The sequence below is a fragment of the Mchenga conophoros genome, linkage group LG2 (assembly GCF_057382185.1).
Source record: "Mchenga conophoros isolate Kocher_MC1m ecotype Shallow Benthic linkage group LG2, M_conophoros_male_GT1.1, whole genome shotgun sequence".
Taxonomy (NCBI): domain Eukaryota; kingdom Metazoa; phylum Chordata; class Actinopteri; order Cichliformes; family Cichlidae; genus Mchenga; species Mchenga conophoros.
This window is the reverse complement of record NC_140527.1, coordinates 22198137-22215577: the sequence shown is the minus strand read 5'-3', so window position 1 is coordinate 22215577 and position 17441 is coordinate 22198137. Positions and strand designations below refer to the sequence as shown.

The 17441-nt window shown below is 38.9% G+C and overlaps 1 protein-coding gene across 2 annotated transcripts in view; it reads right to left on the bottom strand.

Moving 5' to 3' along the window:
• gabra2b (gamma-aminobutyric acid type A receptor subunit alpha2b) overlaps positions 1-17441 on the bottom strand; it is a 47396-nt gene that overhangs the window by 26830 nt on the left and 3125 nt on the right. For both annotated transcript variants that reach the window (XM_085288176.1, XM_085288184.1), the window contains 3 exons: positions 12696-12811; positions 3685-3752; positions 584-804 (listed from right to left, as the gene is read on the bottom strand). In XM_085288176.1, coding sequence (XP_085144302.1) covers positions 584-804; positions 3685-3752; positions 12696-12811 — 405 coding nt within the window. The remainder of the gene's footprint in view (positions 1-583; positions 805-3684; positions 3753-12695; positions 12812-17441) is intronic.

Here is a 17441-nt window from a genome sequence, read left to right as displayed (position 1 = left end):
CATGTCTCTTAGGCAAATATGAAGCTGTATCCAGCAGCCTGGCTTTGAGAGTTCCTGGGTTCATGTCTCAAACATGTAGTTATCTGTGTTTTTGTGCGGGGAGAGGAGGCGCTAACATTACCTAACCATTTAACAATGGCTCAGTTGTTGTTAGTTTCACGGTGACTGGAGTCGAGTTTCTATGGCTATGGTGAAAAATATCAACAATCCACATCTAAGTCTATTTCCATCATCATTTTTTTGACTTACTTTTCCAAATCCAACCTGAGCCAGTCTGAACTGACTCTGGAGAAGGATGGATCGACTGGAAGCAGCTCTGGCTGTTGAGCTTGTATGGCAGGGTTAAAGACGTGTATTTAAATGCAGTGCTGGGCAGCAGAGAAATGCCTCGTTTAGTCTTTCAGGTTCCAGTGATGATGTGACATTACGTGTAAACATAAGCTAACACATTGCTAGCAAGCGCTTCATGTTTGCCTTATAGATGTAATCAGTGTTTCTAAGTAACCCTCAGTTAGACAGCAAACGTATATTATCCACGCGATTCTCACTGTTTCTGTCTTTTTGCTTCTGTGCCTTGAGTTACCTCATGGTGTACAGCAGAGTCCCGTCATCTTTGATCCTCAACAGTTTATTAGGCATGGTCATGTTATGTGCCACAGACTTTTTCCCGTTGTGAAAGAAGGTGTCCGGTGTCCAAATCTTACTCGCCATAAGGTTGTTCAGGGGCAAAATATTCATTGGTCCATGGAATTTCAACCTCTCGTCCTTCCAGCTTTGCCGGAAGAAAACATCTATGGTGTACTCCTGAGAAAAGATGAGATACGTTCATGAATTAATCTCACTATATTATTACTTCTCTTATGACTTAGGTTCCCCATGTATTAAAACAAGGCTCATTCCCACTCAAAAAATGCTAAACTGCACACTGATGGGCAGTTCATCACAACTAACTTCACCTGCCAGCTCTGCCTACAGAGCTGGCAGGTGAAGTTAACCTTAACCTATCCCTGTTTCCAAATAGCGAGTCTCCATGAAGGTGAGACCCACACTCGCCCTGTTCCTTCACAGCTTACTCAGTTGCTGTTTTCCTAAGCTGACTCTGAGGCCAACATGACCCCCTTAACCTGCAATACTGTGTTGTCAAAAGACACCACACAGCAAGGATTAAGGGCAGAAATCAGTGCACCGTGAAATGTGTATACGTGTGAATGTTCGTGTCCGTGTGATTCACACACAGCAAGTGAGGGTGAGAAGCAGAAAGAGATACTTTTTTTTCTTTTTACTCGTCATAGTTGCAAAGCCTGTGACATTTAGATGTCGGGACACTGAAACTGTGGATTATACGGTATAGCAGCTCGGACTCTGAGAGGGCCTGCTTTAGTATTTCAGTTCAGGTCTCATTTAGTAAAGTTTAGCAAAAAGTCATTAAAAAAAATGTCTGAACGTGAACAGTGTGGTTGTTGAAAGACGGAGCATAAATGAGGTCAGTAAGCTGTGGTTCTTACGACACATAGGTTTAGGCTAACTGTAAATGTTTTCTTTGAGCTCTCTTCTAAAACATTCTGCATCCTTCTAAATTATTAAAAACACATTCATCCACCTCAACATCAGACTGGGAAGCCTGGTCCTTCACTTTGATGTTTGTGCACACTGGTTTATTTTGGGTAACTCCTACATATACCACTGTGATATCCTAAAGTAAGCACTATGCATTAATCCATGACAAGAATACAATGTTACTCCTTTTTGCTGGGAGCTAAAATGGAGCTGGTTTACAAAATAAGAGCTTTTTTTTGGTTGTTTTCCTTTTTAAAAACCTTTTTTGTTCATAAGATACGAAGATAATTCTTGTACCAAACATGGCTGAAGTTTAAAAACGATGAGGTCATTGTTTGTAATGCCAGCAAGGAAAAAAGCTCAGACTGATCAAAAATACTCAGTTTCATACATTTCCCCCCCTGGCTCTCAGTGACATCAGCTGAATTTCCATTTCTGGATGATGTCTCAATGGCACCCAGTATGATTTTTTTCTTCATGTCAATTTTATTTCTACATTTCGACATGATAAAAGCCTTTAATGGTCACAGTAGGCAAGTGAACTAGGTAGTCTTACTTAGTGATCGTGGCTCAATCACACTAGAGCAAAAATAGGACAACTACCTTGCAACTATGAAACATTTGTGGTTGCCTGGTGAATTCTTTTGTTGTCAAAGCCTGATTTCAAGTAGTTGAGGCAACAGACTGGTCACTCAGAGGTTATTTGTGCAACACGTGCCTGTCTGTGACCACTTTTAATTGCAAAGTAATTGCACAGGTCTCCTGGGGAGAGACAACCTGTCTCCAAACAGTTGGAGTCCAACTCTTAGACAGTTATATATATTTATTATTCCACCTGTGATAAATAAAAAACACAATAAAATATAAATATTTTAGAAACTGTTATTTATTAGGAAAATAACAAAGTGAATTTTCAGGTTTATCACGTATCAGAAAAACCCAGTAACTAACTATTATGTGACGTCTCTGTGTTTACAATTTTTTCTGCTTTTTGACTATGAAAATGAGAATAATAGGTACACTTCAAATGCTGGGCTGGCAGCCTTATGCTATCTGACTCTATCTGTATTTCATTTTTATAATAAATATAGATTGCTCATTTTGTGACTAAGTCCCCTAAAGTAAATACTGTTCATTTTTTTCTATTTTTCATCTTATTGTTTTTCTTCCTTTCGGTGGACCTTATATAAATCTTATATGTGGCCACCTCAGCAATCGCCTGAATTTCTCTAGAGTATCTGAATAAAGCAGACAGATCAGATGAGAATATTTCATCCTGTTTCTCATTTTTTATGAGGCATATATCTCACAGCAGAGCCTGAGATAAATAATATACTTTAAACTATGTGTTTCCAAACCTGAATATAAGGGATGATTTTAGCAGTGACTTCCTCCTTGGGTTATAAGCGAGGTCATCAGTGACGGCCTCTGCCAGTGAAACTGAAGCAAAGGAAATTTTCCTTTGAGCTGTTTGTCTGTCTGTCCATCTGTTTATGTTCAAGATGTTTTTAAAAGGAGACATCAGAAATCATTTGGCCGACAGATCACCCTCTGGGCCAATTAGCTGATGAGATGTGGGTGGTGATTTGGATCTGGGATTTTTGCCATATGATTTAAAAAATAAATAAATACATTTAAATAAATTTTAGCCTCAAAGATTTATTATTTGGTGTCTTTGTCCCACTCTCTATAAGTGCTTGGCCGAGAGGCGTGTTGTTCATATATTTTTCAGAGAACATTGCATTGAACTTAACTGCTGAATCGATGAATTAATCACTTGGAAAAATGAGCCTTTAGCAATTGAAGGGAGGCTGATGATATGATGCGAAGGTGGGTGCGTGTTTCAGAATGATAAACAGGAAAGCCCAGGATAAACAAAGCAGTGACTTGAATAACAAGAAGACTTTCAATAATTTATGAGATGAAAATTGTCAGATGAATAGACATCGTGACACAGTGAGGATTACTCGTCCTACTACAGTACTGTAGTGTTTGTATGTGTTTTTATGAGGGGAAGACATAATGAAGGTGAAAATAAAAGAATTATTGTTTCTTCTTGAAGCACGAGCAGGCTGTGAGAGAAATGACAGTAAGCAGAGTGAATAAACGTCCGTTTGCTGCACTCACCATGTCCGTGTCTGAAACTGGTCCAAAGCTGGTAACATAGATGTTTGTTTTCACCTCAGTTACTCTGTCTGGATCAGAGAAAAACTGTTAACGACATCAAGACACAAAAGAAGCGAGTTTACGCTGAACTTTCTTTCATTTTTAGTACTGTTCAAAAGTTTGCCACATATCCTCGAAGCTTGAGGTGATTTACAGAGTATTAAACAAAAGTTTTGATTTTTTTTCTTCCATTTTCAGGAATAGCTACTCAGTTTATCAGTGTATCTATAATCAGTAATTACCTCTCTATATGCAAGCGCTGGGATACGTGGAGTCATTTCTGGGCTGGAGTCATAACGCCATATGCACAAAGATCTTATACTTTATCGGAGCTTCATCAAGTAAGTGCTTTTTCAGAGCTACATGGATATTGCTGCTGCTGTAATCACATATTAAAAGCAATTACTAAGCTAAACTCGGGGTGGCTTTTAGTCGTTATTATTTCCATTTGTGTGATGTTGTTTCAGGAAGTTATTTGTCATCATTACCATACAGAAAGAACTATATTATGTGCAAGATCACCTCACCTACTGTCAAAGATTTATCTATCAGGACATAAGATCTTAAAATTCAGCAAACTCTAATGAGTATCAATCATGACATATTAAACCTTGCAACTGTTTATTTGTTCATATTAAATGTTAACATTCATGATCAGAAAATATTAAACAAGTGTGGCTTGTTTGGAAGAGCCGCTGGTAGAAAGCCTCCTCTCTCCAAAAACAAACATGGGAGCATGGATCTGAACAAACCACACGACCTCTGGAACAATCTCCTTTGAACAGATTAGACCAAAGTGGAGCTGTTTGTCCATAATGCACAGCACCATACACTGTGTTTATAAGTCGACCATAAGGAAAAATAGTCTACTGTCAAATACGGGGCCAAACTGGGTCATGCAACATGACAATCATCCCAGCACACAGCAAAGCTATAGCAGAATGGCTGAAGAAGGAAATAATCCAGATGCTGCAATGCTTTGAAATGATAAAACCTTAAAGGAGCTGTGGATGGACAAAAGTCTGCAGCCTGCAGAGCTAAAGTGAAGCAGCATTGTAAAGATCCAGGTCCAAATTCCTCCACAATGATGTGAGAGACCCATACGGTCACGTGGAAAATGATTATTTGAATCAGGTGTTCTTAGTTTTTCAGACATTGCTTCTGCATGTTGGCTTAGTTCATGTTAAATAGACAATAACATGGTTTTATTTTTGATTCAGATTGTTTTTGTTATGTCCTGATATGTAAAACCTTTAACTGTAAGAAGGTGTGCCTTCTTTATCACACAACTGTACACGTGACCTTTGAAATGCTCGCTCAACCTCTGTTAGATTACATGTATTGAATCAAAGCAACATGTAAGTTCAAATTTGACCTAAATGTTCACAGCTATGGAAAAGCAAGGCCTCGCATGTTTCCCGTTCCAGTGACAATGTGCAACTGCATCAGCGCTGCTGCATCAGCTCCATTCGCTCTCTCTACACTCCGGCTCTTTGAAATATTTACTGAAGATAAATCTCTTGTGCTTGGTCGATTCAAAAAGCTTCCATGTTTCATACTATGCTCTCTTCTACACAGCGAAAAACATCTTACATACCACCTAAAAAATACTTCACTTTAAGAAAAGCTCTCTCATGCATGGCAAGGTGAGCTGCCATCCACAATCCCTCTGAGACATATCACAGAAACGGTTGATAACAGTGTCAGTAGTTTGCAGTTTGACTGTTGACTGTTCTGTCTTTAATTACATATTACCAATCAGGGTGTCACCCACATTTCATTCCCTGCAGGTATGTGTTGTCTCCAGTAGTAATAAGTGTTTAAAAAGGCCAAATGTTTCTCCCTGGCTTCTAATAAACATGTTTTCTTCCACCTAAATAAATTTGAGCATCGGTGGAAACCAGTCAGCGTTTTGATAACATTCATGCAGCTAAACTACTCTATAAATCACAGGCTTAATATAAAATATTACCACCGTTCACCTGCTTATAAGATAACGTAAATCAGAGGCTGCGGCAGGCTGAGGAGTAATAGGTTCAATCTATTTAGCTAGACATGCCACTGGGTGCATTTATTCATGTAAACCAGGCTATGGAATGTAAATAAGGCAGACTGAGATTCATCTTCTTTTTTTACTCTACCACAGAGACCTTCATTTGTTTGATTTATAATTGTAAATACATTTGTTCCTCAGTAAAAATATCCTGTATTACTTTCTCTTGTGACAAAGAATGGTGCATTTTAGCATAAGGGCTTAATGCACTGTAATATACCGAGTCTCTCAATGGCTGTGACACTATATATCCTGTTTAATCCAAGTGTGCTGGCCATGTGTTGTAATGGGTGAATGTTTCATCTCTATACCATTTACTGAGCTTGCTACGTAATATTAAAAGTATTGTACAATCAAGAATTACTAACAGGAGCCACCATGACACAAGATGAACAGAAAGACTGGGAAAATTCATGAGGGATGATTTCGCCACCTGACATTGTGATTTACTTAATCTTTTGACTGTTTAAAGAAGCTATCAGTTATCATGTTTATTAATAATTTCTGTATAGTATCAGGGCTGAGGGCTGGTTTCATTAGCTATTTATATGATGGAAAAATAATGTTGTCATTTTCTTTGTTCCTGGCTGTTTTTCCTTTAATGGAGGTTAGTGTTTGCCATGAATTTCCTTGAAGTCTCATTGCATTTCTTCACTGTTTAGTATTTTGTAGTTATTCTTTGTACTTTGTTGTAAATCCATTCTTTCTTTCTTTTTTACAGAGTCTTGTCGAGTTGTGATATTTACTATTAAAGCTGATGCTTTTGGCACACAGTACTGTGCAGAGTTCTTGTGCCATCCCTTTTTTCTCCATATTTTGGTTCTGAAGAGACTTTTTTTTTATTAGTCTTGAGCCAATGACATTGACACTGGCTGCTATTTCTATTCATTTCCAGTCCAGTCCTTGCAGCTGACTATTGTCAGGTGACAGTTTTTGTTTGTTAAGCCACTTCACATTGACCTATCAGTCACTCATTCATAAAAACCTAAGCGATGAACCTGTGTTGTGTCTGCACATAACAGAAAACTTAGCAAAGAACCAATTTCCCTAAAAATGAATGCTGTTAGCGTTAATCTCGTTAAAATGACGTTAACACCATAACCATATTGACGCGTCAAATCTCCGTTAGTGAGTTCCTGCGCGGTGTCAACGCGTCAGCGCGGTTAGCTTGTTAACGCGTTAGCGCCATGCAGCCCTCGCACGGGGCGATCTGCGTTAACTTACTAATGGAGATTTGCCGCGTTGGTGTAGTTATGGTGTTAACGTCATTTTAACGAGGTTAACACTGACAGCACTACTAAAAATACAATTTATTTTATGTCTTTAGGCACTACCAACCTGTCACTAACACATTTTTTCCCATTTTTTGGCTGAATCTATGTAAAATGCCAAAGAAAACACAGACTGACAATACAATATTTTTTTGTTCCACCAAGGTGATTCCAAACGAGCTGTTAGCTGAAAACGTGGCATGTCCTGGTATGGGGTGCACTGTGTTTATCAAACAATTTGAGGAAACTGGACAAAAGAAGAAGTGGCAGATCTAAAACCCTTTCCACAGCTGATGAACAGTTTCTGAAAGTCATGTCATTAAGAAATCAGGGGAAAAACCCCAGCAAAGACCAGACACAGGACCTGAGAGATGGATCTGTCCCTTCGGCTGATCCATCTGCTGTTTACTGAAGCCGCACTGGAAATCTAATCTTAGAAATGAAAGGTGGCTGTAAAGAAGCCATTCATTCTTAATAAAAGAAAACAGAAAGAAGAGGCTGGGGTATGTCAAATTACACAAGAAATGGACTGAAAATCAAGCCTAGAGAATTATTCTTGTTGCAAGTCAGCACTGTATTTATAACAGTTATAAAGCCCATACATGTTCTGTGTGGTGCAAAGGATCAAAGACATTTAAAAAGATACCAGAGGACTCAAAAGAGATAACTTTACAACAGCAAACATTGTGGTGCAAGAACTTTGCTGTAGTTTACTGTAATTCCAATTGACCACTAAAATGAAAGATCATGTATATCGGACTTCAAAATAACTGAACAAATAAGGGGCGGAGTTTCAAGATGACTGCTGAGAAGCAAGACTTCTAGATGGACTTTGATGGAGCTTACAACAGAAAGGAGACAGCCTTTGTTCTCTTTTCAAGATTTCGGGAGGCTACAGCTTTAACATTAATGATCAGGATTTGTTTTTTGAGGGTTTTATTATTATTCATTGTAATTGTGTTTTTGTATTGAGCGTACTTTGCAGAGGGTGCTTGAAAATGAGAAAAAACACCCTCTTGTCTTGTTGGTTTCATGGAGCTGGCTCTTCATTTTAAGAACATTTTATATGCAAATGCAGGCCCAATGTCATTTATCATGTCTGATTCAGAAAACTATTTAATCAAGTAAAGTAAAGGATTTTTGCTATACGACTACACACACTCATTCTCACATACACACAAAAAGAAATCACAAACCAGTATCAAAAGCCCCTCAAGAATAAACAAACACAGGTCTGTAAAAACCAAATCCATCACCAAATGGTAGCTGCACTCCATTTGCATTGTACCAGTGGGACAACTTCAAAAGCAAAACTAGCTTTTTTATTTATTCATTTTAGTAGCAAACCTAGAAAAGCACTGCCTTCAGGGGAAATACGTGCTTACTATTTAAAAATATCAAGAGTGCATTTAATGCCCGAGGACATTAGAATATTTTATTTAAGGGAGCAAGGACAATACCTAAAGTTCATTTATTCAGCAGCAGTCACAAACACGTGCTTTTCATATAATCTGAATCATTTGGTACAGATGGGCCTGCTGAACCATGTTTAATCAGTAAGACACAACCTGCCTGTGTTAGAGACTCTGTGCATTCCACTGTGAGACCATCCAAATGTCAACTTAACTCTTGCCAGTTTCAATGGAGATGAAGAGAAGCAGCAAAATGACAGACTGTTAGAGGGAACAGATTTGACTTGAATGAACAAAGCACTACATTTTTTTAGGAGCAGCTCATAAATTAGCATTGTGTAAAAACTCATCCAGATTACTCCGTCACACAGGTGAGGAAGGAAGGTCAGTTAACCCTCTTCACACATCGACGCCTGTTGCAGCTGCAGTGAATAATACTGGTGAACTATTTGGTCTGTGCAGTTATAATTTTTTTTTTGACATTTTAGCACAAAGCAGTAGAAACCATGGCATTGGCATCATTTAAAAATGAGAGTCCAATTAGAAGACGCAAGACGTGATTATATTAATTTTTATAGCTTGATATTTTTTATTTAATTCAGATTGGATCAGTTTCAGTTTGTTTCCAGAAGAGGTTTACTCGTCTTTGTTGTTTGGAAATGTTTGGTTTCAGTTGAGTTTTTATTAGTTTTAGTCTTTCTTTACTGTGTAGCAGTATTCTTCAGAATAGGTATGACAAACTCAAAACATCTCAGGTCATAACGTCAAATTTTAAAGAAGGAATAAAACCTAGAACATTTCCTGTATATTAATTTCATTTTAGTAAGTTTGTGAATTCACAATATCCAATTCCCAATTCAAGTTGACGCGATGCCACTGATATGAATGAACTTGTTAAACTTGTTACAGTCCAATAACTCCAGCTACTTATCTTGAAAAAATGGTAAATGGCCTGTATTTGTATAGCGCTTTACTAGTCCCTAAGGACCCCAAAGCGCTTTACACATCCAGTCATCCACCCATTCACACACACATTCACACACTGGTGCTGGCAAGCTACATTGTAGCCACAGCCACCCCGGGGCGCACTGACAGAGGCGAGGCTGCCGGACACTGGCGCCACCGGGCCCTCTGACCACCACCACTATCTTATTCGTATTTAATCTTGATTGCTCTTCCATCAGTTGCATTTGTGTCAACAGCTTTCTTTATCCATCACCATATCATAACAGCACAACAGTCACAAACTGAACAACAACACACCTGCCGCTAATTACGTGTCTACCTTACATACATTCACACAAACACACCTTACCGAAAAACACAAAAGTTGACCCCTAGCGGCACGCATAAGATAACAACCAAAACTTGGCTCCTGCACCTATACCTCACCCTTATCCAAAAATATTTTACATTACCAGAAAATCCCAGGTACTTACATCTTTTGCAAATAAGGATAAAAGGATAACACCTGATAACAGGGCATTAACTTTTTTTGCCTTTTTACCTGCTTTGATTGCTCATACCAAGGCCGCTTCGCCTGTGGATGGCTCTGAGCTCTGGATAACTTTAGCTTTAGCTACTTTTAGCTTGTTTAAAGTTTCCATGATTAGGTTTATCGTTGCAAACATTTTCTTGATGATCCTTTGAGATTTAATAGTGAAAGAGCTTCCAATTTACAACATGTTGATGTTACACACACATGAAATGGACTGGTTTATAATCAAACATGTGTGGGGCTAAGCGGTTAATCACCAGTCAGGATTGACAGCGCTGGAATTCTGGTCATCTCCAGTAAAAAACACTGGTCCCAAACATCAAAAGGACTTTTTGTTGTTGCCTATGGTTACTTCCCAGTAAATGAGAAATGTTCGATTTTAGACAATAAAAACCTTTTGACATGTAACTGTCTCTGATAGGTATAGCGCTGAGCATGAAGTCATGGATAGGTGACAAATTTCTGGAGGGGGTGAAAAGCAAATTAGTGGCAGAAGTGTGAATACGAACAGAAGTGAGCTTCCTCACAGTCACACTAATGATGATGAGGAGCAACTGTGTGTTCTCTGTTCACTTTCTGCAGCCTGGCTCAACTTCAGTGAAAGTGTCTGGAAAAAAATGCTGCATTTTCAAAAGAGCACTTGAAACAGATGACAAGTATGAAAAATAAATGTCAGATTAAAACAATTTAGTCCACAGTCTAGTTACATTATCTATATCAGAGAAAATACACAGTTATGCACGTGAAAGCCTGCTTTAAGTAAATTTGTTCTAAGTAAATTCTGGAGACATTCGCAGCCTAAACCCACACAGCTATTCACTCATGGTTAAAGAAATTGTAGCTGCTTTTTTCTTCTCCCCTGAAACCCCACAAAGGGAAACGTGGGTTCATCTTCCCAATCTTTATCATATAATCATTGCTACAAACTGTAAAATACCATACCTATACCTCCCTGGTTTATCAGGCTGTAGTTATTCATTGATTTGCATTGTGTCCGTGTTATGTCCACAGTTGTAACTATTCTAAGCATCTTTAATGATGGAGGATAGTGAAACATTTAAACTGCTACAGGGAGAAAATAGATTTTATACTATACTCTGCATGTGTAATTAGCCTCTACATAAATGACTGAATGTTTGATGACACTGGCATTCAAGCTGCTTTTCCCTTTTTCTCTCTTTCTTTGTGAATGCTTATGCTTAGACCATGAGAACTGTCAAAAACACTCACCCTTTGACCCTGAGTTTACTGTATGTATGAGTGAGCATGCTCGTGCAGCTGTGAGGAGGCTCTTTTTCAGTTGTTATAAATATGTCATAAGCCAAAGTCCAGTGAAGCGTTAACACGATGTGTTCCCCCAACGCACACACACAGATGAGACATACAGATCTAATGTTTCTGCCGTGTGGAAAACATCGGATGTCGTTTCTGTAGCTGTTTGTTTCCTCCGTACATTAATGGGTACAGTGTGCTACTACACTGTGAGCGTTACGAGGCTGTGCTCCTGTAGAGGAACACACTTCAAAAGTTTCTGATTTATGCTCTAATGTTTTATTTAAGTGTTTTACGTCAGATCGCTGAGTCTGTGTGTTACACAGACACTTATTCACTGCTAGCTGTTGGTCCAAAAGCATCAGGTTTTTACTGGCGCGATCCTATCAGTCTGTTTTGGTGTATCAAGCATTTGTGAAATATCAAAAACACAAAGATACATTCTATATTTCTGCATTTTCTAGATACCTGAGCTTTCTTCATACATTGGGGCTTTTTCTGCACAGTAAATAAGCTGGCAGGACTGTTACTGTAGGGCCATTTGAATAGGCTGAGTGCTGCCAAGCTAAAGGAGGTCTGTTCCACATATGGTAGCTCCTGGGCTGGGCTGATGGCCCCAGGAATTTGAATTTCAAATGGCACCAAATCCTGAGGGAGGAGCTCAGCTTTGGGCTGAGGGGCCAGCTGGAAATGCCCAAACATGAAGGATAACGGGAGATGTGAGAATGATGAGTGGAGCACTGCTGCGTGCGTGAGGCGATGTGGTTCTTCAAACAACAAAATCCAAACGCTGCCTTCTGCAGAAAGTGTGAAGCAAAAAATACCAAAAGCCTGTTGTGCTTTTAAAAATTTAAATTTATCAAACATTTAAGGGAGCTCTCAAGAAGCTCTTTTTAATGGCCCCAGCATCAGAGCATACACCAAAAGTGTTTATATTCTGATCTAAATATTTTATTTTTAACACTTTTTAATTTACTCATCTGAGGACATCAACCATTTATACATGTAACCATACCATGTAATTCCAAGCCACCTTCCTACTGTGCAGTGCAGCTACAAAACACTAAGACAGCACAAACCAGCTACACAGTGTCATTATCCACACATACAGTGTCTTTCCTTATGTTTTACACAAATATTCTCACTTTGGTTTTTCCCTAAAAAGTCAAGCAAGAGTAAAACTCTCTGCAGGGTTAAATGTGGCCACTTTGGCTGCTGTTACTTTCCAGGAAGTGGAGGGAAGCATTATATAATCTAAATGTTTTGTGCACAGAGTGTGTTTGTCAGTTTATTCTCGAGGGGATTGCTGCCAAAGGTTATCAGTACTAGAAAAGCTGATGTTAAATGAAGTGTTCTCACTTCAAATGAGCCGTCAGCCGTTAACAAAAAAGACACACGTGCTGTTTCGTAACAGCGTTTGTTCATTTAGATTCTATAAACTGTATGTCTGCACTTCTTCTGCTTACCCCCAAGACCAGGCCGTAGACGGTTGTCATACCCATCCAGCAGGCTGTCCAGGATGCGTGTGAACAGAGTGATGTTGTTTTTAAAGGAATCAGATGTGGCATCTGCATTCACCGATCTAGTAAGCAGAGACATGAAAACAACAAGGGGACACTTCAGCAGTACTCTGATTACATTTTAGATTCAGTTCTTCTCAGCAGCTTGATTTATGAAAAGCACAGGAGTGCTTATTGTAGCTGGCAGAGACTGCATACCAACACAGATATACACGTAACCATGTTTCTCATGCACATGGATGACCCAGTTCCAGCCATCTGATCTGGGAGTCAAAACACAACTGACTATGCAAATCACAGCAGAGATTCATGGTAAATAAATTCAGTTAATGTCCCACATTAAAGCTCTACTTAATCACCACTGTCAACAGCTCTGGTATAACAGCCTCAGGTTATGGGCATATTTTACTTTAAGCAGTCGCTGGGAAAGTATAAACAATATTAATCATTTTTTCCCCCATCTTTAGCTCTTTTTCCTGTTTGAACCACAATCCTTTAATTAGCTTCACTGAAAGCATTAGATTAATGTAGCCTTCATATTTATGTTACAGGCCAAAATAGCATATAAATATTTGATTTGTTATTCTCAAGTATGTTCTAGGTTGTGTATTAAAGCCATAAGAAACACAATCATATGAGTATACCAAAATGCTGATTTTCTTTTTTGCTTTGTTGGGCGGGGAGTCATAAAAATTATAAAAAATTTAAATTAGCCTGTAGAGGAAACCTACACCAACTAACTGACCCATTAGTTTAAAAAAATTATTAAAGTGAGCAATAAACATAGATGATTGTACTCGTGCTAACATTATCTTGCTAGCAGTCTGATTAGCTTGCTAGTTTAGCTTAACTAAGTAAAAGTATCAAATTTAGCCATAAACACAGATGATTGTAGACGTGCTAACATTATCCTGCTAGCAGTTTGATTAGCTAGCTATTTTAGCTTAAACAAAGTATCAAATTTAGCCATAAACACAGATGATTGTAGATGTTGTGCTAACAACATCCTGCTAGCGTACCTATAGATACACAATCACTACTGGGCCTTACAGTGCAGTGTTTGATATTTGATACATGTTTATATTGATGTATATCGATATATATTTGATATGTAACCTGAGGACAACGGCTAACAGTACATTTCTACAATGCAGCAGCATCTCCCACTTAATGAAATGAGGTAGATAATAAAACAGCAGCAAAATGGCTACCATTACTGGTAGCAATAGTTACACTGAGAAAAATAAATGTTAAAAAAACAAACAAACAGCCGACTCAGCTAATTCAAGAACAGCAGTTTAGTATGTTTACATTTTCTTTGCTTGTTGGTGACAGCAGACATGCTTAGCATTGAATATAGTGGGAGATGTTTGTCTTTAAGGCTTTCATCAACATAAACCTGTTTTACGAGAGATGATATACAAGGCTGCCAAGTCTGCGTGCAAAAAAAGCAGTTCAATGGCAAATCAGAACAATCCTAATAAAATTTGCTAAATAATATCACAAATGCAGGTAGATTAATTTGCTGCAAGAGTCCAGTTAAATGCAATGAATGCAACAAAGCTCTACTTATATATGTTTATGGATTATTGTGTATGGCTTTATTTGTTGCTCTCTTTCTAGAAACCAATATATTCTAAATCTGAATACTGAAAAGCACCTTTAATGTCATTAGTATTGTACACTATGTGGGGTTAGCAGTGTTGGGTAAGTTACTTTAAATTAGTAACTTAGTTACATTACTAGTTACTTCTATCAAAAGTAACTCGGTTACTTCAAGTTACTCGTTACTTTCAGAGTAACTAGTTACTAGGGAAAGTAACTTTGGTTTAACTCAGAATTCTCTTGTTAATGTGTTGCTTCCGTAACTGGATACCCAGCAAGAGTGCCAGTCTTCTAGCTTGCTTACTTGCCACAAGTGCACTGTGCCACCTACCAATACAGGGAGTGCAGAATTATTAGGCAATTTTTGAGGAATAATTTTATTATTGAACAACAACCATGTTCTCAATGAACCCAAAAAACTCATTAATATCAAAGCTGAATGTTTTTGGAAGTAGTTTTTAGTTTGTTTTTAGTTTTAGCTATTTTAGGGGGATATCTGTGTGTGCAGGTGACTATTACTGTGCAGAATTATTAGGCAACTTAACAAAAATCAAATATATACCTATTTCAATTATTTATTTTTACCAGTGACACCAATATAACATCTCCACATTCACAAATATACATTTCTGACATTCAAAAACAAAACAAAAACAAATCAGCGACCAATATAGCCACCTTTCTTTGCAAGGACACTCAAAAGCCTGCCATCCATGGATTCTGTCAGTGTTTTGATCTGTTCACCATCAACATTGCGTGCAGCAGCAACCACAGCCTCTCAGACACTGTTCGGAGAGGTGTACTGTTTTCCCTCCTTGTAAATCTCACATTTGATGATGGACCACAGGTTCTCAATGGGGTTCAGATCAGGTGAACAAGGTGGCCATGTCATTAGTTTTTCTTCTTTTATACCCTTTCTTGCCAGCCACGCTGTGGAGTACTTGGACGCGTGTGATGGAGCATTGTCCTGCATGAAAATCATGTTTTTCTTGAAGGATGCAGACTTCTTCCTGTACCACTGCTTGAAGAAGGTGTCTTCCAGAAACTGGCAGTAGGACTGAGAGTTGAGCTTGACTCCATCCTCAACCCGAAAAGGCCCCACAAGCTCATCTTTGATGATACCAGCCCAAACCAGTACTCCACCTCCACCTTGCTGGCGTCTGAGTCGGACTGGAGCTCTCTGCCCTTTACCAATCCAGCCACGGGCCCATCCATCTGGCCCATCAAGACTCACTCTCATTTCATCAGTCCATAAAACCTTAGAAAAATCTGTCTTGAGATATTTCTTGGCCCAGTCTTGACGTTTCAGCTTGTGTGTCTTGTTCAGTGGTGGTCGTCTTTCAGCCTTTCTTACCTTGGCCATGTCTCTGAGTATTGCACACCTTGTGCTCTTGGGCACTCCAGTGATGTTGCAGCTCTGAAATATGGCCAAACTGGTGGCAAGTGGCATCTTGGCAGCTGCACGCTTGACTTTTCTCAGTTCATGGGCAGTTATTTTGCGCCTTGGTTTTTCCACACGCTTCTTGCGACCCTGTTGACTATTTTGAATGAAACGCTTGATTGTTCGATGATCACGCTTCAGAAGCTTTGCAATTTTGAGACTGCTGCATCCCTCTGCAAGATATCTCACTATTTTTGACTTTTCTGAGCCTGTCAAGTCCTTCTTTTGACCCATTTAGCCAAAGGAAAGGACGTTGCCTAATAATTATGCACACCTGATATAGGGTGTTGATGTCATTAGACCACACCCCTTCTCATTACAGAGATGCACATCACCTAATATGCTTAATTGGTAGTAGGCTTTCGAGCCTATACAGCTTGGAGTAAGACAACATGCATGAAGAGGATGATGTGGACAAAATACTCATTTGCCTAATAATTCTGCACTCCCTGTAGAAAGGAAAAAATAATGTGCACACTTCCACGAGAGAAATCCCACGCCTGATTCTATCCTAGCCATTCTATCCTCGCTTTTTACATCCAACACAAAAACTGCAGTCGTGGTGCTTTTGATTGTACTCAGAACTCGGAAATTCTGCCTTCTGAATAGGAAGATGTAGGTAACAACAGACTGCAGATGAGCTGCATACAGAGCTGGACTGGGACAAAAAAATCGTCCTGGGCATTTTGACTAGAGACCGGCCCACAATTATAGGAAAAACCATAAAGCCTTTGAATGAAAATAAACACTGTTGTGACAGTGATGTACACTGATCTGATGGTATATATGTATCAATCTATCAATTGTTTGTTGTAAGACTCAGATAATTATTTTTTTAAAAGTGAGACATTTTAAATGAGAATAAGAAAGTATTTCCTTGTGCCCCCCTTTCCCTTTTAATGCCCTACATGGACCCCTGGCAACACTTTGCTAGACCCGCCCCTGCACAGTTACCAGCTGTCAGCTACTTAGAAAAGGATCCTGGTGTTATTTGTCTCTCAGAAACAGTTCATAACTTCCCTTCAACTCATTCATGTCACCTTAAAGGTAAACCTGTTTCTCCATCACAGCTCTGGTGATTCAGTAAGGACATCTCCTGGTTTCATCTTCATGTTTCCCTCTCACCACATAACCAAACCGATATCATGACCAGCAGATTTACAGCTGTGGCTCCAGCAAACATCAGCTGATACTAGAAATTAATATTAAATAAATTCTAACAACAGCTGATCAAGCTTAAACGTGCTGCTGTTGTTTAGCGCGACATCCGCTGGTTTCCTCTTTCTGGCGCAAAGTGGGCGATAAATAAACAAGAGAGAAAAGCCGATCAGCTGATCATTGATCAGTTTTACGATTGAAGCAGAAACAGGAGAGAAGAAGAGGCAGCTGTGCAGCAAACACACAGTAACTCCAGCTTTGTGTCTTTTTCATTGTAGCTGAAGTCCGGGACAAACTGTTCCTTTTCACCTCAATATGAAACGCGTAATATTTTCTCTGAATACGAGACGATTCTGTTTTTTACAGGACGGTTGGCAACTCTAATAATTAACCTTATGAACAAAATAAAGTTCAACATCAGTAACATAGCACCACCCAGCTGTATAGAAACTCCGTCATGCTAGCTAGCACGCAGTACGAAAAAGTCA